This window comes from Ostrinia furnacalis, unplaced genomic scaffold (genome assembly GCF_004193835.3).
Source record: "Ostrinia furnacalis isolate ACB-3 unplaced genomic scaffold, ASM419383v2 OfSCF6699, whole genome shotgun sequence".
NCBI lineage: Eukaryota > Metazoa > Arthropoda > Insecta > Lepidoptera > Crambidae > Ostrinia > Ostrinia furnacalis.
This window is the reverse complement of record NW_021136938.1, coordinates 101,080-127,195: the sequence shown is the minus strand read 5'-3', so window position 1 is coordinate 127,195 and position 26,116 is coordinate 101,080. Positions and strand designations below refer to the sequence as shown.

The window sequence follows — 26,116 nt, the reverse complement described above, 5'->3', positions numbered from 1 at the left end:
AAAAACATCAATCTTTTAAACTGCGATCTCCAACCCGCCTGCCAAGCGTGGGGATTATGGCACTATAGTGGAGGAGGCTCATAGTCCAGCAGTGGACTGTAAAGGGCATAAGAAGCTACGCCATGCCAGTAACATTGACTGAGTCGACGCAACAAAAAATTCTGAGCTATCAAATGTCTATAAAATACAAATTAAAAACTTGGGAAAATAGTGACATCTGCTTCATTTGCGACCAGCTTTCGTTTAACATGTCCACAAAACATTGTGGAAACACTGAGGGTAGGTACATTTTTCCATTGTGACTCGTTCTGCAACAATGCTCATTATCTGAGATATAGCTCTGTTGAAACAATCCATAGGTTATCGCAGGCATTGCAGTTACCTTTGTCAGAGCGGACTTTATGACGATTGCGGATTTGCAAATCGATTTATTTGTCATTCCAATACGTAATAACGTAGATTTTATCGAATTGGAAATGGATAAATGAAAAGAAAATTGTGGTCTGATCTGTACGGCTAATAAAATGAGCCACGCTACCACTCTTAATAATGGTTCATTCTTCCGACTCAAAGTTCCTTTTTATCTTTTTGTTACTACACAAAAAGTAATTTGGGATCCTATCCCCTATCAACTATCTATCTATCCCCTATCTGTTTTTCTCACCAAAAGCTCTAGCATATAACTAACATTGTAGCCTCTCATCATCCTCACCCAAAAGACTGCATTCAGGACTCCTAAACAAGGATCCAAGTTGATACTATTAGCCTAGGTGCAGACCACCGACTTTTAGTTGGCCGATAGTTGGGTCGGGATGTTAAGTAATCAGTATGGACACATATGAAAGTGCGCACATTACACTGATTTGGTATCGGCCGATTCTTCAAACAAATTAGAATCGGGCCCAACCATCGGCCAACTAAAAGTCGGTGGCCTGCGTCAAACCTTCAAAGCAGCATGCTGACCTAATAATATTGCATAAAAGAAACCACAAAGTACTTAATATTCCAAAAATGACGTACGGTGTCCTCGAATCCCAAAAACTTCGACCCTAATTACGCACGGGCACCTAACTCTCACCTGTGCTTAAAATTGCAAAGAAAATTAAATTCGACCAAGGCAGGGTAATCACTTTCGGAAATTTCATACATTCTTCCGCCATCTACGGTGAATGTAGTCCCTGTTGTTATACATATAAGAGCCATAATAAGGTAAGTATAATTTCCCTAAGTGCCAGGGCTGCGTAACATGCAAAATGATTACGATCACACTTGTCATATTTAGCCTTCGCGTCTATCAACAGATTTTAACGCTAGTAAAATTATACATACAACGCATTAGTTAACTAACTTAAAGTAGATGTGTATATGTAGAGAAGCCATTATAGCCCTATGACACAGCTTTTAGAAAGCTCACTACTAGTGATTCACATCACCTCACAAAACTGATAAAACGAAAGTGTATTCTACAATTTATCGTGTTGGATGGTCAATTTGTGGGCTCCTGTTGCACTTCTAACGTCATCGTAAAGTAAAATCTATATGTATTTTGTAAAGTTTAAGAAAATGCGCCATGTCTTCGTTGCTCTATCATGATAATTATATAGTTACAATCACCGAGCGACTGCAACTCTTGGGCATCGAAATGTCCAGCAAGCTGAACTTTGGCGAGTACATAGAATCCATAGCGAAAACTGCTGCCAAAAAGCTTGGTATCCTCTCGAGGGCAAGGCAGTACTTCTCCAAGAAGCAAAGGCTGCAGCTTTATAAAGCACAGATCCGACCTTGCATCGAATACTGCTGCCACCTCTGGGACGGCTCTGCCAAGAAACATTTGGCTGCTTTGGATTCGGTGGAAAGGCGTGCCAGAAGACTTATCGACAGCCCTACCCTTGTTGAAGCGGCGCTCCAGGAACTTGACCATCGCCGTAAGGTAGCATCCCTATCGGTTTTCTACAGGCTACACTTCGGAGAATGTGCGAAAGAATTACATGAATTAATTCCACCAGCCCCCTTCCATCATCGGGGAACCAGACGCAGGTAAGCGTACCATCCCTATATTCCCTATATTGTTGACATTCCACCAGCTCGCACTAAGCGTTTCGATGACTCTTTTATAATGCGAACAGCTAGGGACTGGAATTCGTTGCCTGCTGCTGTCTTTCCCGAAAACTATAATCCGGGCCTTTCAAGGCGAGAGTGAATAGGCACTTACAGGGCAGATATGTTACCATCCTAGACTGCATCCCACTTAACATCAGGTGCGATTGTGGTCAAATACCTGCCTTGTTATGCATAAAAAAAAAATGTAATATTAGTGACCAGTTGGGTAGGCATAGCCCAGAATGTTTGTAGATTGAAATAGCAATAGACGTAGCATCGCCAACACCTCTTCAATGAATATACGAACTGATTTAGAATGTAGAGACCTATCAGATGAAAGCTAACATGGATCGGTTCTTAGCAGTTCTGTCCTGCAGAGGAAGGCTTAGGCCAGGTCCAGACACGCACGATTTCTAAGCGGTTCCTATAGGGCGAGGCACTGAAACGGCAACCGTGCGGTTCCAGTTTTCATGTATATCAAAATAAATGTACGAGAACTTCCAGCAATCGAGCGATTATCGCTTCGTCTGAACCAGGCCTAAAGTGAATGTAAATGATGGGAAAGATACAATGATGAGCTGTGAGATATAAGATGCTAGTACCAGCTTACTGTCAACGAAAGAGGTCTCTATATTTTCAGCAGAATATCTTGAATCATAACTATTTTAATCATATTCAATAGAATGTATTAGATGTTTATCACTAGTAAAAAGAGAAATTACAGCCCTATGTTTAGAACTAAACGCATCCTAAGTAGCGTACGAGAGTCAAACACCGCGGGCGTTTTCGCACGCTCGGCTCGCCGGCTGATCGCACCACAAATTATTTGCGTGCATTTCCTCCGAAATTATGGCATTCTTAAACATTTAATAGAATTGTATTCTTTAACTGCTAGCATTCAAAGAAGTTGTGATTATTAGTTTAGCTAAGTGTTTACGTGTGTAGCTAAGTAATTTAGCTAATGCTATGAATTGTTATGTCTATCAGTCAACTGAGATATGAAGAGCAATTTTCATTATTATTAATTTTTTTGCAACCAAAGCACACCCTATAACTACTTTCAAATTTTCTTTATTAATTGCTAATTAATGTTGTGACTCTGCATGATTTTTTACTACTAACTGTTCTGCTTCCTTCTATAACGCTAAGTCTGCCATGCACTCAGCGTCTTTAAAAATAAACTCATCGTGTGGGTCCATCAAAATAAGGATGCAGCTACACTGCTGTGGCACATTAGATACTCTCACACTCACACCAACCAAGGAAATAGTTTATGTTAAAATACTTTATGTGTAACTATGTTAAAACCCCGAACTTGTGGCGTATTACATTCCAAACGTTCGTTCGCCGTTCGTTCATTCGTCGGCCGTTTGGTGTAGTGGTTCAGAACGGACTACTATGCCGAGAGGTCCCGGGTTCGATTCCCGGCCGGGCAGAAATTGAAATGATGAATTTTAATTTCTGTGACGGGTCTGGGTGTTTTCTATGTATAATATGTATGTATTTACAAAAAAAAAAGTATATAAGTATGTTTATCCCGTCGTCTAGTACCCATAGTACAAGCTTTGCTTAGTTTGGGACTAGAGGCGCAGTGTAAAAATGTCCAAGGATATTATTAATTAAACAATCAGGTACAATACGAGTATAACTCATCATCATCATTTCAGCCATGTTTATCTAAAAGCTTTTATTTGCGGTGTTTTTATTTGTAGAGATACATATAAACATCGTCATCACCAACATTTAATATTCTAAAAGCAGATAAATTCTTTCACACACAACTTTTTCATGTAACCAAAAAGTTCCAATACAGTTTATTTATTTGTCTTGATATTTTTAACGACAGANAAATACACTTATGAGTAATAAATTTATGAAAACAAATATTAGGATACATCACATTTATGAATATTATAGTTATTTATTCGAATGATTATGAGTTTCGATCATTAGTATAGAAAAATATATGAAAACAAATATTAGTAAAAACTATGTGTATGATTAGTGATATTATGAATATCAATGATTATGTTTTTAAATATGTAGGTTTTAAATTTTTTATGAAGAATGATCATTATGGTATCAAATTGTATGAGAAATATTTTCGGACCTCCAATGATAGGAATTGAAAAGTTATGTAAGAAAACGCGCTACCGTTAAAACCCCGAACTTGTGGCGTATTACATTCCAAATAATCAGGTACAATACGAGTATAACTCATCATCATCATTTCAGCCATGTTTATCTAAAAGATTTTATTTGCGGTGTTTTTATTTGTAGAGCTGTAGGCGTGTTAGCTATACATATAAACATCGTCATCACCAACATTTAATATTCTAAAAGCAGATAAACACAACTTTTTCATGTAACCAAAAAGTTCCAATACAGTTATTTATTTGTCTTGATATTTTAACGACAGAATGACGTCAGACAGATTCAAAATCAAAAATGAAAATTATTTTATTCAGTTTTTAGACCGATATTTTGGCACTTAAGAACGTCAAAACAACATCCTAACTTTTGGGCCCTACCAGCGTTTCGAAACAAACATGGCAAGTGCTGAGAAGAAAAGCCGGATCAAACTCAGTCACCACTAGTTGCCAGTCATTATTTAAAAAATTATCCAATTTAAGTAGCTTTGAAGCATTCAGAGGGCTGAGTGTGAGTTTTTTTCAAACGCGCTCACTAGGGAGCGCGTTTAATGTAAACTCGCACTCAGCTCACAGGCCATAATGGCCGCATCCTTATACAACTGTTATCTAATAACACGTCTCCAAAGTGCGAAGACCTAGTGCAGCTGCACTGCACTCTGGTGGCCATAAAAGGTGACGAAACTCCTAAATGTCAACGCATCGTAAAACCAGAGGTGTGAATTGTGAAATTGTTGGGTAACGTGTGACAGTGACGCCTGTATTCACAAACATTACTATGAGGTGTCACAGTGCGCGTGGACCAGGGATGTTATGGATATTCGTAACCGTAACCGAAATTTTCGGATATCCGAAATAAAAACGTAACCGTAACCGATTCAAAAGTTTCGGATAGTTTCGGATGTAGGCAGAGTCAAACAACAAGTCAGTCCACGCTGTAGACGTGTGCATCCTGTGATGTGTACCTGACACACGAACCAATCATAGAGCCCTATTCAACGCTGTGCGTTCTATTTGCTGCTTCATTTATGCAAGCATCGTTTGTGAATACGGGCGTGAGTAGGTATATTGCACATGCGTTTGTTTTATTCGTCTTTCTTTAGTAATCAATCTTCGTAATAAATTGGGTAATATTACTACTGTTTCTACATAATAGCAGTTTAAGCTCTTGTCCATTATGTATGAACAAAAACAACTGTTTCGTTGTTACATATTGCAATTACAAAATCATTACAAAAAGGAAAATTTTAGCCATTATGGAAAATTTTATCTTTCCTGTGAGTCAGTTTTATATTTAACTTCTTGTTTTATAAAAGTGCCATAATAATACTCGTACTATGTCAATGAGGTTGTATAAGTACTAAAGTAAGATCTAAACTATTAAAAGTAGGTAAGTACCTACCTGTTCATTCTGGAGAGTCGTCGCCCGCGCCGCTTCTCTCCTCAGCTGTATTATCACCCGCTCCTTCGATTTTATTTCCTCCAGCTGTGAACAATATCATTAAACGATTTATTACACCATAAAAGAAAACTATACGCACCAAGCCTGATGGAAAACTAACCACTAAAACATCGCTGCGAGAATTGTTGCTATTACAATCAACACAGGCGTTTCGTCCGTTTAGGAGTGCGTGGGTGGAGCATAGCGTGTCTAAAATTGTGTCGTAGTAACAACAAATTAAAAAGGAAACTAGTCCACTAATATCGTAATTTAAGTCTAGCTTACAGAAGTTTATAGTGCAGGAACTGACAAATTAGGAACGCCTACAAATACATTAGTTTTTGAAGCTAATTTATATTTACTCTTCATTTTCTATTCTGAACTATGTCACTCAAATAATACGTGTTAAAATAGTTCTGCTATGGTTGAATTATCTTAGCAAGGTGGTGCTCAGTATAGTTAGCAAAAGGTCAAGTATAAATGTCCAGGACGAATTGCCTGCGATCTTGACTAAATGACATCAGAGTTGGACAGATGAATAAGCTCTTTAAGGCGTGCTCGTTAAATTTTATCAACCGCAGACAAGGAGGTATGCATTTGATCTTGCGATATGACTTTAATAACACATATTGCAGTTGCGCGATCAGAATACAAAGGTTTTGTTGTACTCGTAGGCTTGATGAGGAAAACTGTAGGTACAGCTCTACAACTCAGTACTCCATAGAACGCCAGATAAAAGCAAAGGCATACCCCGTACAGACAAATCTTCAGTTCCATCGACATTCTGATTTAAAAAAGGTTGAGTTTTTTTATGCATAACAAGGGAGGTATTTTTTGACCGTAATCGCGCCTGGTGTTAAGGGAGATGCAGTCCAGGATGGTACATATCTGCTCTATAAAGTGCTACACTCTCGCCTTGAAAAGATCCGGATTATAGTGATCGCGAAAGACAGCAGCAGGCAGCGAATTCCAGTCCCTAGCTGTTACGATACTGTATAGGTTTACATTTGTGATACAAGACAGGGCAGATCACACCATACTCTACTCTACATCACACCAGTTGCGATTGCGGTCAAATATCTGCCTTGTTAGGCATAAAAAAAGAAAAAGAAGGATAATGTTTCAGGCACTTACCAGCTTATGGCATTGTGCGCGTGCGTCCCTACGCGCGGCGTGCTCTAGCGCCGCGTGCTTGGCCGCTTGCGCGCGCAACTCGGCTGCGCGCGCACACTCCGCCGCCTGAGCGACCTGTCGATGAAAAACAATAATTCATTTATAAAACAAAACTCATTTATGCAAGTAGGCTTGACATGCCCCAGTATTAACCCTACCACTGCTTCAGGACAATATATGGGCCAGTGCTGAGAAGAAGCAGCGCAAGAAACTCAGTCACTTTTATTTATTACCTAGATTTAGCAACAGCACTGCTTCACAAAGGCCTCCCCCAAGGTTGTCCAAACACTAGACCACGTTAGATTTACTAAAATGAGATGATTTATAAATTAAGATAAGGTACTCAATCAAATACGAAAACAGAACCATCGAAACCAGAGAAATACCGATCAAAACTTATTATAAGTNACTTATTAAAATGAATGTTCACTAACTACCAACAAGCTTTTTCTGCTTTCACAGTAGAATAAAACTTTCAAATGAATACGGAACCAAACGGAACTAGACTCATTAAGTTACCGGTTGGTTATACAAGCTCGTTAATCGTCAATTCACGTGTCATTTCACCGTTGAAGTTAATGAGAATGTATGAAAAGGTGTGGAGCAATATGACATGCAAATATTATTATTTGCTTTGCACTACCTAATTGACACCAGACTAATATGTAACATTCTAACATTCCCTTTCAACGCCTCAGTTAGATTTAGTGCTCTCTACCGCTCCACACGTAAAACTCGAGTCATAAAAATGTTAACAGCCCTTAAGATCATTTTACTACTACACTGCACGCGTATTAGCACTTCCAATGTTCTATTTCAAGAGATCGAAACTTACCATAACGAGACGTATTACAAAGCAGAATACGCGTATCAAGTCGTAAACAAAATTTACAACGCTTTCCGACAATGGTTCTTTACTGTTACCTTCTGTGAATTTACTTACTTCGAAAATAGAATCTTGAAATACACCGAAAACATGGACTACGGATACCCCGTTTTACTATTGAATGGGTGCCCGAACACCAACAGAACTAGAAGCAAACCAAGAATCAACATTCATGGACAAACCGCTTACGTCATCACATCTGATTCTCTGACTCTGCAGGGTAGCGAATACATCGTTGAAGCCTTGGTGAGAACAGGCGTGTTTAAACCAAGGAGCACGGTCATATTCGTCATAAACGTACCAATAACAAAAGACAACTACTTCTTCTACTCAATGAAAAACCACTTTAAATTACTGTGGAGCAGGAGCATCACCAATTCAGTGGTTATAACATTATTAGATGACAAGTTTTGGACCTTCACTTACAACTTTTTTACAGAGCAGATCATAGATGTTACTGACGTTAAAGACATTTTTCGATTGTTGAGTCATCAATACGACAATCTTTACGGGCACGAGTTAAGGCTTAGTGTTTATACAAAGGTGTTCATTGAACCTACACTACCAGCGGCCTGTACTTCGAGATTGTGTCTTACAGTGATGAAGGAGCTTAACGCCACTTGTAAAGCAGTGCTCCCAAGAGATGGTAATACGGTGGGAGACCTCATGCCAAACGGGACGTCAACAGGAGTGACTGCAGACCTAATAGACGGATTCACTGACTTAGAACTGAGTTCTCGAATCCTCAAAAACTCCTACTACGGCTACATCGACACTACTTACCCTCTTTCCCAAGATGATCTATGTTTTATGGTCGCAAGTTACGACAAACAGTCGACTTTTAGCACAGTCACGAAAATGATATCAGTCACTATGCTCATAATTTTTATGACCAATTTCTTATGTCTTATATCTATAGCATTAGTGGCAAGAGAAATGGAAATACGACTTTGGGGCCTACACGAAAATAGATCAATAGGCGTGACTGTACTGGATCTAGTGAAATGTTTTATAAGGCAAACGGTGGATGTAAAATTTCCTGGATTTGTATACAGATTCATCATTGCCATGATAATCAATTACTCTTTAGTTGTCAATTGCGTTATCGACGTAAGTAATAACAAAAAAAGTGATGTAGATATTAGAAAATCTACCGAGTAACTTATTATGTAAATCTTTTCATTCTTTTTCGTTTCAGGGAATAATTACATCCGCGATAACATATCCTCGTTACAGAGATAACATCAACTCACTTGATGAATTATTACGAAGCAATCTAACTCTTGCAGTACATAACCGGCATATCAGGCTATTCAACAGGAGCATTAGTGAAAATATACATTACGACTCTTTTATGACACGAGTCGAGTTTGTCAATGATGTGAAGAAAAAAGAAATAATAGATGAGCGACTGTTCAAGTACGCTGTTCTGATGAGAAAAACTGATGCTCTGTACATCAGCAGGAATATAATTAATAAGTATAACGGTCGACCTGTTTTCCATATTGTTCCAGAATGCCCAGTACCCTGTTCAATCGTATACGGCCTGAAATATGGAAGTCCTTACCTTAACAAACTGAACGATATTCTTAACCACTTATATCAGGGTGGAATTCTGCAATATTGGGCAAAAACCGAGGAGTACAAAGGGAACCAGAAACTAATTAACGTTGAGAACAAAGATAAACCTCTAAACTTACGTAACCTTAAGGAAATATTTCTTGTGTGGTTTATTGGACTTTTTATTAGTGTCGTGGTATTCTTTGTAGAAGTATGTGCACACAAGCATCGCAACTTTGTTAGGCACATGCACAAAGTTCAGAGAAAAACTACGAAACCTATACAAAAACAAAATTAACACACTAAACTTACTGTTGAAAGCACTAATTAGAGAATTTCATGTTGTGATATTATGAATAAAACAAATTAATTATTTTACCTTAAGTTTCTCTTGAAGACCCTTGTTCGCAGCTTTTAAAGACTGAATTTCCATCGTCAACTTTTTTAGTTCTACTATTTTGTTAGCTTGACTATCTTCGTTGACTCTATCTGGCTTATTTGTACGTATTTGTTTCTCTAGGGTTTCCTCTTTCTTTTTGTGTTCAGTCTTTATATTTCTAAGTGCGCTTTCGTGGTGAGCCTTCAGGGCTCGTACTTCGCTCCGCTCGACGTCGAGCGATTTCTTTAAGGTCACATTTTCAAGNCTAGCTTACAGAAGTTTATAGTGCAGGAACTGACAAATTAGGAACGCCTACAAACATTAGTTTTTGAAGCTAATTTAATTTAGCTCTTCATTTTCTATTGTGAACTATGTCATTTAAAGAATACGTGTTAAAATAGTTCTGCTATGGTTATGATCTTAGCAAGGTGGTGCTCAGTATAGTTAGCAAAAGGTCAAGTATAAATGTCCACGACGAATTGCCTGCAATCTTGACTAAATGACATCAGAGTTGGACAGATGAATAAGCTCTTTAAGGCGTGCTCGTTAAATTTTATCAACCGCAGACAAGGAGGTATGCATTTGATCTTGTGATATGACTTTAATAACGCATATTGCAGTTGCGCGATCAGAATACAGAGGTTTTGTTGTAGGCTTGATGACGAAAACTGTAGGTACAGCTCTACAACTCAGTACTCCATAGAAAGCCAGATATTTTTTTTGTTAAATTTTATCCTTTTGCAGAAAAATGCAAAGGCATACGCCGTACAGACAAATCTTCAGATTCTTCTGATTTAAAAAAAGGTTGAGTTTTTTTTATGCATTACAAGGGAGGTATTTTTTGACCGCAATCGCCCCTGGTGTTAAGAGAGATGCAGTCCAGGTACATAATAATGGGGAATTATAAAACGAGCGACTANTTTTCAAGTCGCAACCTCTCGACGAGGCTCTTTAGTTTGTTAAGGAATGCTTCGTCGACGGTTCGCTTGTGCTCCTCGGGAGCTCCGGCGGAGATCTGGCTGCTGGCGGTCGAGGTGTCGGTGGACGCCATCTTGTGACGTCACCGGCGTCGTTTCTCAGTTCGGGATGTGTCCCGACGGTCCGCGGTCTTTGGCCTCGTACTATGTACGGATCGCTGGTTTGTATCGATTGTCGTTCGTGCTGTGGTTCCGAGCCAGGATGAAATGCCAATTCTGGAATTTAAAATTAATATCGTTTTTTAACATCAGTGACAAAAATACTTAAGGATTGTTAACAATTTAAATCTAGACATTCACGGTCAGTTAAGCTACTCAGTTGAACTGTCGTACATCCAAAAACTGACCGTATAGATGAAATCTTAAGTTAAAATTCATCCAGTTAAGATTTACAATAGATCTACGTAATTTTAACCATTGCACTTTTTATGACCGCATCGTAATATTTTTGAGTAAGTAAAATATAATATGTCCGGCTCTACCAACTCTAAAATGAATATCATAAATTTTGTGGTTTATGTATTTTACCTACACCAAAATAGGTGATCATAAGTAGGTACGTTCATTTATGTGTAGATGTTAAAGTTTTGGAGATTCATCTATGATAAAAAATAACAAGTCTAATAAAAATCAGACAAGGCGTTATTTTGATGTGATGTTACTGCTAAAGCTTAGACTACAAAACAAAAAAGAACCATTTCTTACTGTGTTTAAGATAATCTTAAGATAAAGTAGATATCTAAGAAATTAAAAATATTGGAATAGATACAGAACAAAACGAAAGCTCTCGTAAAAAAACCGCGCTAGTTTTCCGAGATTAGTATCTTACTCTGATTAAAGCTAGAGTCAGTCAAATCACTATTCTGTATATCCCCATGGCCTAGATTTTATAGGGAACAATAGGCTAATATGTTTGGTTCCGAATTCCGAATAGTCGTGTTGGTATATGTAGAGCGGGCACAAATAGAGCAAGTTTAATGGGAGCGCCACTCGACACCACGCCACTTCGCTAATGGGGCGACGGCACGATGGGGAATCCAACAATATTTGGTAAAAAATACCAGATATTTTTAGGGGGTTTTCAGAAAGGACCGTGAAAAATTGCTACTTTATGCATGATGTTTGACTTTTCTCGCAAAAACTATCCGAATTTGTGTAAACTTTTTAATAACGACACAGCTGTCTTTATATCAAGCAAGATCAAAGTTCATTTTCTTTAACACCACGAGTACTCTGCCTATCTAATACTCCTGTAAATACATATTACGCTTTTTCCGAATAACGAAACTACCTTTTGCATTTAATCATGAAGTTTGGAACGGCTTGTATCAATTGACACGGACAGAATATAATTCTTATACCTCTACAGACCACGGTTCAAGTAGGTCAAACGTCTTTAGTTGCATATTGAATAACTGGCCATTTCGATATCTAGCCTCTATTCCTTTGAAAACAAGACCTACAATTGAGCATACATTTCAAATGCGTGCTCAACTAGCCTGAAATAAATTAGGTTCGATTTAATAAGGAAACGCTCGCAACTCAAAGGACTCGTGCAATTGGAGTAATTACCGGGATAGAAACTGTAACCTGTACATGTATGCGACTTGCATTCACTAGGGCAGGGTTTCCCGAACCGTGTTTGACTATGACGCCCTTGGGAACTTCCCATTTTACAATTACCATACCATAGTTCTAGCCAAGTAACAAATTATCAGAAAAACCCGAAATAACTAGGATGTGTTTTATAGTTTCTCTAAAGGTCTATTCCACTTTGATCACCTGGATTCCATGTGATCATAGACCTCTTCAAACAGGGTTCAAATTTGGAAAGAGCCACTCTCTATATTTATTTCCCATCGCCTCTCGACGTTCTTGGGATACTGTTGGGAATCCCTGCTCTAGGGCATTGTTGTTTTAATTTAACCGAAAAGTAAACATATGACAATAACACGGACAAAGCGGCCTAAACCTTCAAACTACGGCATTCAAGCGGGTTATTATCGAATATGAGTCATTCGTAACTTGCTATGTGTTAGGATAGGAAATAGAATTAATTGATAGTACCTACAGTCAGCAAATGGTTTGTGACATCCAAAATGGCCAAAAAGTTGACAACACAACCTTATGCCGATTGTAATAAAGACTACTTTGGGTGTCACGAACTATTTGACGCTGACTGTACAAGTACACTCTGAAATAATTTAAAAAGATTTCGAAATGTTTAAATTTCCACCAAGTTTGTGACTATTAAGGGGTTTTAAAAGGTAATTTCCTCTAGATACTTTTGATGTAGAAAAAATCGTGAGTTAGATAGCTCTTAATAGACAATAAACATTTGAAACAACTTACAAAGTTATGTAAGTTACCTATACATATAGATTTTATGATTTTTTTAAAAGCAGGCTTCTATTGACTTCTCGAACAAAGCCAGAAGAAATCAGAAGAAGAACTATACGTGGTCAAAGTAGAGTCAACGACCGATTACAAAATACTGATAAATGGGAAGGAAACGGGGAGCTCATCTCTTCTAATGTAAAGCTTGGTTTGACCGGCGGCGTTGGCAAGACGTTAGCTGAATGACCTTCACACACTGACACAAATAACTTGCTGACAGAGAAGCATTTCCTTCAACAAAAATACGCTAGGCGTAATAGAATTACAAGTTAGATCATCAAGACTATTGAAAACAATGTTTTATTTATTGCCATTATCAAAAACTTTCTAACGTAGATGCAGTGGTTTGCATTCCGTAATTATGGTTGCAGGTTTGATTCCTGCAGGGGCGATTGTACCTACCTACCACTGTTAACATGCATGTGTTGTGATTTATACAGTACATATTAAAATTGTGTTTATACTCGAAGTCAAAGAAGTTTATCAATAACATAATAAGTAATACTAATAGAGCTTAAAAGTTTTGCTTCGCGACAAATTGAAATCAAATAATCATACAGAACTCTACCTGTCTATTTACTATCTTCAGCTTTTAGAAACTAAACAGTTTAGAAGAATGGTATATGCATAGTTTGAAACATAGGAATGTTTTATGTAGGTTTATCAAGGCTTCTTGTGGCAGACAGAAATGCACTCGGGAGAAGCCGCAGGCAAAAAGCTACTCTAAAATAATACATTCCACTTATATCTAGTAATATATTAAGAGAGGAATAATAATGAAACATTAATAAGCCACCCATAGTTACGCCACTATCAAGTTGATTACAGGCTATTTAATTTTAATACCTTCATAACGGGTACTTTTCAATACAACCAGTATTGTAGAGAGTATTTAGAGAGAATTGAACAAAATGTACCAAACTTAACATATTTTTATTATTATTTTAGTCGGAAAAGAAATCATAAAGAAGCTCTGCTATAAAATCTGTTTTCGTCAGAAAGCAAAGTAAAAATATCTATGACTCTATCCATAGTCATAATAGAGGATGAAGCAAGCATGAGTTTTATATTATGTGACTCAAGACAAATGATAATATGATTTACTAGTGAACTACTACATTTATATCCAAACGTCATAATAGAAACAGTGTGAATTATAGGTTAATTGAGTAGAATAATAATGGCGACTCGTTGAGGCACAGAGTCTCTACTTAGTTAGTGGATCTTCAATATATTTAAATTAAAATCTGAGATTTATTTTATTTTAATTAATCCTTCAAGCTCCGCGAACCTAGACACAATAGATAATCAATTGTAATGACATTAATTAATGCCGTCTGGGACTCAATCGGTTAATACTACCAGAAATCTAGTTTGAATCCAACAACGCCAATATTAACGCGTGGTTTTAGTCGACTGAAGAACTCAATTTACTAAATAGTAATAAATTTTAAACTGAAAAAGTATTTTTAATGTATTTATAACACAGGTTCTGGTTTCGTTTGTACTTTTTAAGCTTCGATTGGCTAACGTTAAGAATTTGTAAACGTTTACACACTTTTCTCATTTTAAATTCAATTACGTTGTTTCTGGCAAAAAATGATATTGTACATTTAATATCGGGCTAAGAAAATGGAGCACAACGATGCGTCTGAGAATATTCATCAGCCTGAGGTTATCATTACTCCGTTGGAGACTGTGGAGACACGGCCAATGTAACGCTCCGGATATAGTCTATCTTCGGCATAGTAAAAAATAATAGTAAAACAGCCTCATACTATACTGTAGAAGCGGGTAACCTTAGCTCTACATGGCAACTTTGGCTCAAAAAAAAGTATTGAAACTGACCAAAATATCTCTTTATTAGACAAGCTCAGTCTGTAAGAAATAGCTTTAAAGACAAGACCGCCTAAATTGTGCCATATCTTTTGTATGTTTCTTTCTTTTTCTTTTCTTGACTTGCGTGGTGTACAATAAAGTGTGTTCTATCTTGCAACCAACTAAAAATAAATAGGGGTCAATAATTGCCCTGTCGTAAGAGGTGGGAAATTAAATCTTCTTTTGTTTTGAGCCAAAGTTGCCCCCTAGAGCTAAAGTAACCCGCAAATACGGTACTTGAATTGTAAAAACAGTTGACGGTATCGGACTACTACAAAAGTTGCAAAATCCAACCTATTGCAAGTGCATAAGTTGCCGGTGATAAGCCGTTATCCTTGTATCCAACTGGCTGTGCAAAATGTCCCAAATGTAGTGAGAGAGAACTCTCGAATAATCCACTTTCTTAGTAAAATCAAGTAAAGGACAATGGGCAAAATGGTACCCGGCTCCAATAGATATGTGTCTAGTATCGTTTGAAAGGTCTTACCAAGATGAACAACTTTTACTATGACCACCAGCCTCAGATCTGGTTGTGTACGAAGATATACATACTTTTTTGCAGAATGGTACCCGGCTCCAATAGTTATGTTTGTAGTGTCATTTGAAAGGTCTTACCAAGACGAACAACATTTACTATGGCCACCAGCCTCAGATCTGGTTGCGTTCGAAGATAAAGATACTTTTTGTGTAACCTAAGTATCATACAGTATGGAAGGCAGACGCGCTCGGGGCAGGGCACCGACGAGATGGTCGGACGCGGTGAGGAAGACGGTGGGCGGGAGTTTGCATCGTGCGGTCCACACAGCTTATGACCGCAGTCTGTGGAGGAACACTATCTGTGGTCGCGATCCTCATCAGTGAGGGACCGAGGAAGAAGAAGAAGTATCATTACGTGTCCATCGTATGGTACTTAGGTTACGCGAGGCAGGAAGGGTTTACTGCTCCAGCATCCTTCCTTAACTCTATAATTATTGATGGGGATAATTGTGAAATAAATATTTTTATTTAAAGAAGTACTACCTACCGTAGTAGTAGTAGTAGGATTAAAATGACATTTCCATACCAAATGACAATTTAAGCTAGAGTTCAACTAGGGTGTAACTTTTATTAATAATTAGGGTTAAAGTTTTATTACTTCTTAAGGGTTTTATTATGGGTTGCTAAAGTGAATAAACCCACAAGACCCAATAAGTCCACCCACAAGATGGACCGACGACCTCATAAAGGTAGCGGGAAGGCGCTGGATGCAGGCCGCCACCAACCGGCCATTGAGGAAATCATTGGGGGAGGCCTATGTTCAACTGGACGTCCTATGGCTAAAATGGTCATGATGATTATGATGAAAGCGAATAAAGGGCTAATAGCTTGGGTAGTTCATCGTAGGTATAATCCTTTCCTTTTCAATGCTTCTTTTAGTTATATTAATAGATTGTAGTCATAATACATACTCGTATACATGGATGATTGTGTTATACTTTCATTATAATACTTAGTGGAATTACTGCTTTCAAAACGTGAAGTAGAACTGGCCCCATAGCAGACATTTTCCTGCATCTAAAGGCCTTTTAAAATATATATTGGTTATGGCTATTGGAGCGGGTACCACTTTCCATACATTTGTGCCCATCATCCTTACTGCCGAATACTGCCGATGTCTTTAGTAACTGCCCGTTCAAACCTATATTCTTACATGAATAAACACCTACCTATACATAATATTGCTATCTTGGTCTAACTTCAGCCGGCACGAGGCAGACTTGGCATGTAAAGACGACAGCATATCAAATCAAGCTCCATGGCATCTTATGTAATTGTGTTAGATACTATTTTCCAACAAAAAGATAGTGTTTAAATGTGCTGTCGACTGATCTTGTAGCTTCATACTTTGAGCACCTAATTAAAGAATGCACCAACTATGGCGTCCGAACTACGAAAAGTGATTGCTGAAAATGTTTTTATTTGACTACGGAACTATTCCCACCTCTCGTTCCCACCGCTACAACTCGTGTAGCCAGGATCTACAGCTTGGCCGCCAATAAAAACCCAAACAGTGATGTTTTTGACTACTCGAATTCATCTATACTATGGTGCTGACTGCTGAGTGCTGAGTCACAAGTTCCCAGAGCTAGTAGGGACCTTTTTGTTTGCGTATCATCGCCTAGCAACACATATTAGGGACGGGGCCAATGGCCTCAAAAGCTTTCAAAATAAAGCGTGTCAAAAATAAACAGGTTAAAGATTGCTCTAAAAAGATTTGATTATCCATAAAATACAAAAAGTTACTTGTGAAATTATTTCATTAATATTTTACATTAAAAATTAAAGCCAACCCCAGCTTTTACTTAAGAATTTATGAGTAGTCATTCTTAACTGATTTCTTTTAATTGGTTATGTATTTTGTGGAGCTCTACCAGGTTACAAGTTAACAACTAATTTTAAACTCAAATCCCAATTCGTAAACGAGTTACATACATAAAGATGTATAATCTCTTATGTAGTTGGATTATTTCTGTATCCTTTAGCACGTCCTTCCTCGCCCACTACCCACATAATAATATGTGATGACAGAGTCGTTGCGCCCATTTGCATTCTTTAGTAGATTCGGCACATCTTTATGTGTAGACGAATGGTTATTGGGATGAGTTTTCACAACTATCTATCTGAATAATGCATAGTTAATCGTGAAAGCTCGATAAAAGCTTCTTATTGTATGGACGACACCACATCGCAGCAAAATGTGCAAATAGTCAGGTGCTGTCTTTGGTCTACTACACAACACGAAAGTTAATAGGTACCCGTAATTAGTGTTACAAACTATAGACTATAGCTGTACCAATCTACACGTGTTTTAAAGCGCCCAAGGTAGAGTTACATATTATGTTTTATGAAAAAAGAGTTGGCTGCAAAAAACCTGAAATGGCTTAGGTAGTAGGTTCTACATTACAAGGTCATGGCTAAGCAGCCATGCTAGTAGCTCAGAACGCATTTTCTTTCAATCAGCAATGTCTGCTGTTGGACTGTGAAAACTTTGTAAAGGCTGAACAGCTGAATTTATACCGCCCAGAACCGCTCGTTGTAGAGTTCTGCAGTGGATTTCTGAAGCAGGAAATCAGCAAGTAGCGGAATATTACATTTATATTATCTTTTACGCGTATTGTTTGATAAAATGCCTTTATTTGGTAAGTGGTCTCCATAAGCCAATTAGTATAACTGAGACTACGGAGATTTGTCAACTCGATTTGCCTTTCATTATACCGAGAACGAGAAATCGTATTCAATTACCATAAAAAAGAAATGGCCTGAATTTCATTCTTATGTAAAGACAAATTAATTATCAATTTGCAATCGAAAAAAGCTGTTTATTCGCCTGTGTTTACGTTCAGTCACGTCGTTTTCGATTTCGAACGACCTTCCGTAGAAACGGTGGCGATGGCGAAGTGCCAAGCGAAGTCGACGCATTTTGGATAACTTTGGAAGAAATGGAAGAATATGCGTAATTCGTTAAATGTTTTCGCAATGCGACTTTGCAATGTAAATAGTGAGAAGCTATTAAAGGTCATTCCTATTGTAGGGATCGATATTCCCACGTAGGACTCCCTTGAGCTTTTAAATGTGCGAGCACGCCTTTTTGGGAATTTGTAGCAAAATAATAAGGTGAATTATTTTCATTTTTATTAAGTTTCATTTTTTTTTACAAATTACGCCCGTCTTTTAGCGTTTTAACTCGGAAATTCTTGATCGCGAAAAACACGTCTTTAATCACGACTAGAGGTATGAAAATCAAAACTTGAATTGTATTTTTAGGCTCCTAAAAATGGTTATCCATTTTCATGATGGCAAGTAGTTAAAGATCATTATAATGGCCGTATTGTTACATACCATTTGATATTCAGTGAGAACTTACAGACAAGATAAGTGTATTTGTAAATTGAACAATACTTATCATAGCAAACAGGTCGCGCTGCCCACTCGACGCTTTTACCTCTACAGATGTAGCAAATTTGCATTTCAACGACTCTACAAATATGTACTTTACATATACACGCTCTTGTTTTACCAAGCACTGCAATAATAAGTACGTACCGTTTGAGCCGCACTCACTCGAACCGGATGCTGTATTAATTTATTCACATTTAAATGCATGAAAGATGACTACGGATACTCAAAAACGTAGCTCAAATGTTCAATTTCCGTTTATAGGACCTCAGGCTGCTTTTTTCATTTTCATAAATACATAGGTACAGTCAGCGTAGTTCGTGACACCCAAAGTGGCCAAAAAATTGACAACACAACCTGATTCCAAATAACAAAGACGTGTTGCGAACTTTTTGGCTACTTTGGGTGATACGGACTATTTGAAGCTCACTGTACACAGCCTACAAGTGCACCTTGCTTGAATAATAGACAATACTAAGCATTTAAAAAACTCAGTAAAAACTCAATAAAACTCATTTATTTCTGTAAGTAGGCTTTAAAAAAGCACTTTTACACGTCCCAGTATTAACGCTACCACTGCTTCAGGACAATAAATGGGCCAGTGCTGAGAAGAAGCAGCGCAAGAAACTCAATTGTCTATCCAAAATTAATGAATTTGCCTCACATTGAACACCCAAGAAGTTTCATAATGTATGTAAACCCCTCTGCTTGTACTTGTGTCTGTCTTCTTGGTTGTCCTGAAATATCCTGAAATGTCCTGAATAAATAAATAATTAATTAATTTTGCTTCCCAATAAGCCGAGCTTTAAATAAACTGAAAAATTACCAAACTCGTGAAACTGTTTACACTATCGTGAAAATAAATATTGATTGCCAAGCAAATCGACGTATTTTACGCGCGTCGAACGCGTTGCATTGTAAACTTTAACACATTGTTTTCACGGTACATTTTGCGTGACCGCTGTTATGTGTAGTAGATTCATAAGAAACTAGATTCCATAGGGGTCGCTACCCTACCTCACTTCGTCACGCGACGCCATAACCGTAGACTGAAATAATATAACGCTAAATGTAGAGTCATTTAGTTTTAGACCATTTGTCGTATCTAATCATCTTGTAGGTATAAAGTAGGTTGCAAAACTGAGTTCAGAATCCTGCCGAGCTAGCATAGGAGTTATGATAAAATCTTAACGATGATTTTGGACGACAAATGTATGGGCTTATCACGTAAAATCGATAAAATGCCTATGTTAAAAGATTACCATCGTGGCGCGTATACGCCTACCTACTAACTACTAATAGTGTCAAACAGGCTTCATGAGGCGTCATTATTATCAACATTTTTTTCATAAATGTAATGTCCTACCCAGTAATTGAACCCAGGACACAAAATCAAAAGCTATTGATTGTTGAACATTTCATACTTTCTCTCTATTTTTTAAACAAAATTTTTCGCTCCAACAAATCTCAATGCTATGAGTGTGCATGATGGATGACGTACCAGGAATAAATAGGACCTTGACGTGGTCTCTCAATTGGTCTCATTTTCACTATACAGTGCTCTGATACATTCATCCGGGAGATGGGAGATGTATTAAAAAATAAAAATATGCAAAGAGTATTTTACCTCAATCAAAAAGAATCCTGGCTAGTATATCCTTCAATCCTGCAAAACAATTGCACCCTTTTCACCGAAACACACAATTTTGATTTTGGAACTGATACGCGTTTCGCCGTTTCCCGCTTGATTTTTGAAAAAAGAACCGCACTGTCATGCAATTTTGTGGTTTGTATAGAAGAAGATAGAGTTTATTTGGGCTTGCGCCGCGGGTAACGGCAGGCGGACCGCGCGGAGTGGACGTCGTGACTGAGAGCCGAGTTTCAGTGGGCGGTCCGCCCAGCCGCGCTGTGACGTGTGCTGTGGCGCGCGTTATTCAGCAATGAACTATCGCGCACGTTATCAAAGACTCCAATGTACACAGACTACCTTTTCGTTCCAAAGTCGCGCCCATTATAACGACAAAGATACAGGGTTTCACTTGATGTGCCGTCGGCACCACTACACTGTACACAGGCTGCGCTGAACTAAAAGTTTGCTAAAAGACGGGATTACTTTCACAACCCCATTCAGTCAGCAATGTGACGCTAAGGTTGTAATTATTGACAAAAAAATTGTCAATAATTACAACAAGTTACACACGACAAGTTATTTTAGGAACTTAGCCAATGCACATAGCATTTTTTTTAAAGCTTTTCTAGTAGTTTTCTAGTAGTGAGTAGGCCATACAAATAGTTTTTTCAAAATGATCAAATATCATCCTGATATGAAAATCCATACAAACGTGACATGAAAATTTGTTACTCTACGTTAATTGATTTCAGCCTAATCAGATTTATCATTTAGTTGTTTTTTTTATAATAAGGCCCTTTGAATTTGATGTGAATGTGTTGTCTATCCCGAAAATATAATCTATGAAAATTAACAGCCTTGACCTCAATCAAATACCTGACTAACTCTTCGAAACTTTTTTTCAACATTTTTTGTTTCATACTTTTTGAACTTATAATAGCGGCTTTTGTTGAGCGCAAGTTTAAAATATTCTAGTAAGTTATATTGACTCATATAGGCACAGAATATAATTGGTAGAGATCACACAACCCACACGTAATTATAACATTATAGGTACACGTACCGATTAAACTGCAAGTACAACTTACTTAGTTATTACGATTCACTTTTTTATAATCGATTATTGAAAACATTTTAAAAGTATTTTTCCTTATAAATGGAAAAAATAATTGCAAGGAAATCAGTAGTAAAGATTCTAGTTAGCTAAAATAAAGTAATAGTACCTATACTTTACTAAAAGCGTAAATGCGTGTACTTTATTTCACCTAAATGTATTTTTTTAATATAAACTTCACTTTTTTAATCCAATTTGTAACTGACATTTAGAATGTCACTTCCTACGATTCCTATTGGTTGATGTCTGTGATTGAAAAATGTGTTTCCTGAAATAAACGACTATTTTATGAACGAAACACGACATGGCTAGAATGGGAAGTACCTACATAATATTAATAATAAAAATCTTTACCTTATACAGCGCCTTAATCTCTGCGAATCAAAAGTCAGCCATAATAATAATTATGTATGCATATATTTAGTACCACTCCAAAGTGCATTGACCGCTCGCTAAAAACTTGCGATCTCAATTTTAGCGCACCAGTATTACAAGCTTTCGTATCACGTTGTTTGCAATCCTAAAACCACCACTGTCCACAACACTTCACAATATTTTCACAGATCTCACAAGCACAATATTCGACAGTTCAGAGCATGCATCCGATCTCCATGACACTGAGCGGGCTCACGCAAGTAGACATGCAATAAATCTAGGGGTAGTAGGCTCACCACCAAAACCCCTACTCCTAACGTCTGTTTCACTGATAATACAACTCCTTTTAACTCCTTATTGTAATAGAGCTATTTGACGCATCAATAAGAACACGTAAAACACAGCCAGATGCGTCAAATAGCTGGTGAGCTATTTGAATTTTGACGCATCTGGCTGTGTTTTCTCCGTAGCTAGAGCAAAGTAAAAGAACCTTACAATACAAAGCACTCCATAGTTTTGTAACACCACTTCTAAAACACATATTCTATTTAAGTAGATAGGCTTTTAAAAACCCCTGCGCTCAAAAGTAGAGTCCATACTTACTTATTTTTATAAGCAAGAAAACTACAATTAAAAAAATGTAGATGTAGGTAGGTGTAGGTACTTGACTTAGTACATCTCTTCATCAATTCGCAATCAGGCACTGCGTCAATAAATTTACTGGAGTGTAACCCATTGGGTTAGACCAAAGCAGCTGCTTAACCCCAGGCCTATAAGAGTTTTAAGAAGCCCGCGCAAGTATGATTTGAAAATACGCACCAAAATAAAAAATCACGGTAACTGAAATAAGAAATGTAAGTGGCCAGTCGTTAACGACTGAACCCACCGTTTGGCCCGACTCTTCAAAAGGTTGAGCAGCCTTGGGTTAGACCTTCTTGGAAGTGATCTGGAGAGAGCCTTCTGGACCAAGTTTACGGCATATCTGCAATGTAAATTAATTTTACACTCTTACGCTCTACAAACCGGGCGCACCAAGCATGACTCGTCTAGCGCTTTCATTGACACCAAACGAAAACGTTTTGCGGACTGAGTGGTGGTAAACCCGAAAATTATTTACTTACATCATTGTAAAATGTTACGGATTGAAGGATACCTTCAATTACTTATCTTATCTAAATATAAAATTGTCGTGAACTCCTCCAAAACGGCTTGACTGATTCTTATGAAATGTGTGTAAGTCTGAGAATAGTGACGTTAAAGTATTTTTCAAACCCCTATTCAGGTGATAAGGGTTACACGCTTATGAAGTCGCAACTGTCGCAAGCACAGCTGCCTAGTTTCTCTGTAAAATCTTCTTCGGTACCATTAGTGTGATATTGTGACCAAATAAGTATACTTGACGGACATTATTATAATGTTAATGTAGCTAAAATATAATACTCTCGTGCCGTGAAGGAATAAATCATTGTAGTTTAGAGACATAAATGAATTGAGCGATAAAAAATAATTAAATCATTTCAGTGTAAAACGAAGTTTTCCACATTGCGTACATAATGACAATTAAAATTTTATTACACGTCGCGCCTTCTATAACCGCATGCCAGAGAAAAAGTAAATTAATCTCGTGATCATAAATTTATCAAATAAATTAGACTCTACAGTCACATAGACTCTCTATCCCGCTGCAGACTAAGAATCTGCACCGAAACTTTAGAAATCGCAAACATAACCCTTCTTCTAGCAATCGGATAAAGTAACGTGGAAACTTCTTGGTGCGCAAGCGCATAAAGCGCGCATGTTTCATTGGTCCGACTAACCGATGAGCGAATTCAAAAGCTATTGACCTAAAAATAACACCCGCGCCGGGAAAGAATTGTTTACTATCCGAGCTTCACTGTGAGAGAAATGTCAGTAAGCATGTGCAAAGCACTATCGATATCCACACTTCCATTCTAATACCTATTATGAATGCGAAAGTGTCTGTGTGTCACCTCTTCACGCTATAGGTATAACTTCCAAGAGGTGGGTAGAATCTAAATCGAATTATAATTAATGATATTATGAAACAATCTTGGATCCTGCTGATTATGAAGCCAAATGGTGGATGGGTAATTTTTGAAACAGCTTGAAGCACAACAACAAGATTTTCCTGTTTCCTTTAATTTACTTATTATGAAAATCGGCCTAAACAGTAGCTCTTGCTATTGGAAAACTTGTAACAACACGTAGGTACCTACAACAATTTCTAATTTCTAACATAATATTGTAGCACAAAATAATTAAATTAAGTATTTTTTCTACATTTTCTGACTGTCTGTAGTGCGATATGTGTAACTAATTTAAGCGGAAATTAAAAATACTCAATACAAAACCGAAATGAATACACTATTTTTCACTGTTATCTATTGCAGACGGTAGGTCCAGGCGGTCCAGGCCAAGTTTCAATTTCATTTGTTGATAATGTTGACGCGCTATAGCCTATAGGATAAAGATATATTATGTATGTAGACATCTAACCTAAATAATTAAATTATAAGTAGGTAGTTACTTTAATTTTAAATAGGTGCTTCAAAGAACTGTAGTTAGCTTAGCTACATTTATAAGTAACTTTTTGCCCGGAAGATATTGCTTCCTAGCGATAAGGTCGCCTGAACTGTACCGTTCGAACTTCACGTGGGAATATTTTCTTTTATGTGCGATGATGTGTGTAATTTTTTGTAGGTTTAATTAAATTTTACGTAATAGTTAAAATACCCACCCATCACATAAAAAATCTATAATGTTACCTTAATTATCACTGTTACGGGATTTTGCAACAAAACACTTTTATAAAGGTAAAACAGTTAATTTTAATTACCCTCCTGAAGTTTCAACTCGGTTGCACGAGTCATGGTCGCGGGCAGACTGAAGAGATGCGGAGTCGTCTGCTCGGGCGCGATGAATTTTCTTCACCCACCCGCATTTTCACAATATTTTCGTCCGTGATACAGTCAGTCCGACATAATAGTATTAGTTTAAAATATTATAATGTTACCTCAATCTTTAAACCCGTTTAAATAAAATGTTATTAAAAATTTTGCACTTGTGAACATCTCTTATGTTAGTCGTAACTTTTAGTTGAGTTTACTTAAATATTATGTAGCCTATTAGGTATGAAGTTAGAAACTAGAATGCAGAAAGTTTGTTCGCAGTTAAAAATTATATCGATAAACGCACCTCACTGGTTTACTGCATCTTCATCCTAAGGGATTCAAAACAAACAACTAACACTTCTTACTTAAACACCACCAAAATTGTAATCTTGCCACTCTAAAACCAGTTTTACTATCTCAACATTAAAGTAGTTATTATCAAAATAGCAGACTCTATCACGGAAGAATTTCAAAGGGAAATAAACGTAAAATAGTAAGTGTGCTGATTACTTTCTTTGACCATATGTTTTTCTTTCAAACTCTAAATAAATTTTCAACCTTTAAGCAACGCCGGGAAGGATTAAAATGCAGTGGATTAATCGTATTGCACGTGATATTGAACAGATGTATCAGACTTACAAAATAATCTCCATTGGTTATCTTAAAATGTTAAGTAAGTTACACTTTTACTAATACCTTTAGCAAAATAGATATATTATCAGAATGGCACAAGCCTTAGTGATTTGATCTTCGACTGTTGTAACAAGGCACAAGGTGGAATTAAATGGCCATAATCGCATGTACCGCAACAAACTGGACATTCGAAATTGGACATTTAAGTGGTTTAATGTCCACTCAAAAAGTGACCAAAAAGGGGGTGTAAAAAACTGGACATTCGAACAGTGAGTTGTAAAGTAATATTAGTTCAATGCATTCGAAATGCTTAGGTAGGTAGGTACCAGCTCACGTACTCTACAACTGCTTTTTGAGTGGACTGTTAGTTACTTTTATTTTTTAGCTTCATCGCTAAAACGGTAGCCCTGCCACAGCTATCTATGATGATTAATGGATGGAGATTATCAGACGCCACAGTCCACAGTGGTCGCGGATTCGATGCCCGCACGCACGCATAATACCCACCACACGTCACACGTGTATGGTATCGTCTGGGTGGATTTCTATGTAGGTACTGTGTTGTTAATGTTTCG

The 26,116-nt window shown here is 37.4% G+C and overlaps 1 protein-coding gene across 1 annotated transcript; it reads right to left on the bottom strand.

The window, feature by feature from the left end:
* Nucleotides 1-4,888: 4,888 nt before the first annotated feature.
* Nucleotides 4,889-20,791, bottom strand: Pif1A (PFTAIRE-interacting factor 1A). Its single transcript, XM_028318255.1, has 6 exons — nucleotides 20,505-20,791; nucleotides 10,618-10,882; nucleotides 9,690-9,953; nucleotides 6,826-6,939; nucleotides 5,653-5,736; nucleotides 4,889-4,909 (listed from the first exon to the last, which is right to left on the bottom strand). The coding sequence occupies exons 2-6, from the start codon at nucleotides 10,738-10,740 to the stop codon at nucleotides 4,889-4,891; spliced, it is 606 nt and encodes a 201-aa protein (XP_028174056.1). The 5' UTR covers nucleotides 10,741-10,882; nucleotides 20,505-20,791.
* Between the last annotated feature and the right edge of the window lie 5,325 nt (nucleotides 20,792-26,116).

Coding starts and splice junctions, on each gene's coding strand:
- Pif1A (XM_028318255.1), bottom strand. CDS start 10,740: ATGGCGTCCACCGACACCTCGACCGCCAGCAGCCAGATCTCCGCCGGA. Junction 5,737..6,825: donor GCGCACAATGCCATAAGCTG/GTAAGTGCCTGA, acceptor TATTGTTCACAG/CTGGAGGAAATAAAATCGAA. Junction 4,910..5,652: donor CGACTCTCCAGAATGAACAG/GTAGGTACTTAC, acceptor TATGGCCACCAG/AGTGCAGTGCAGCTGCACTA.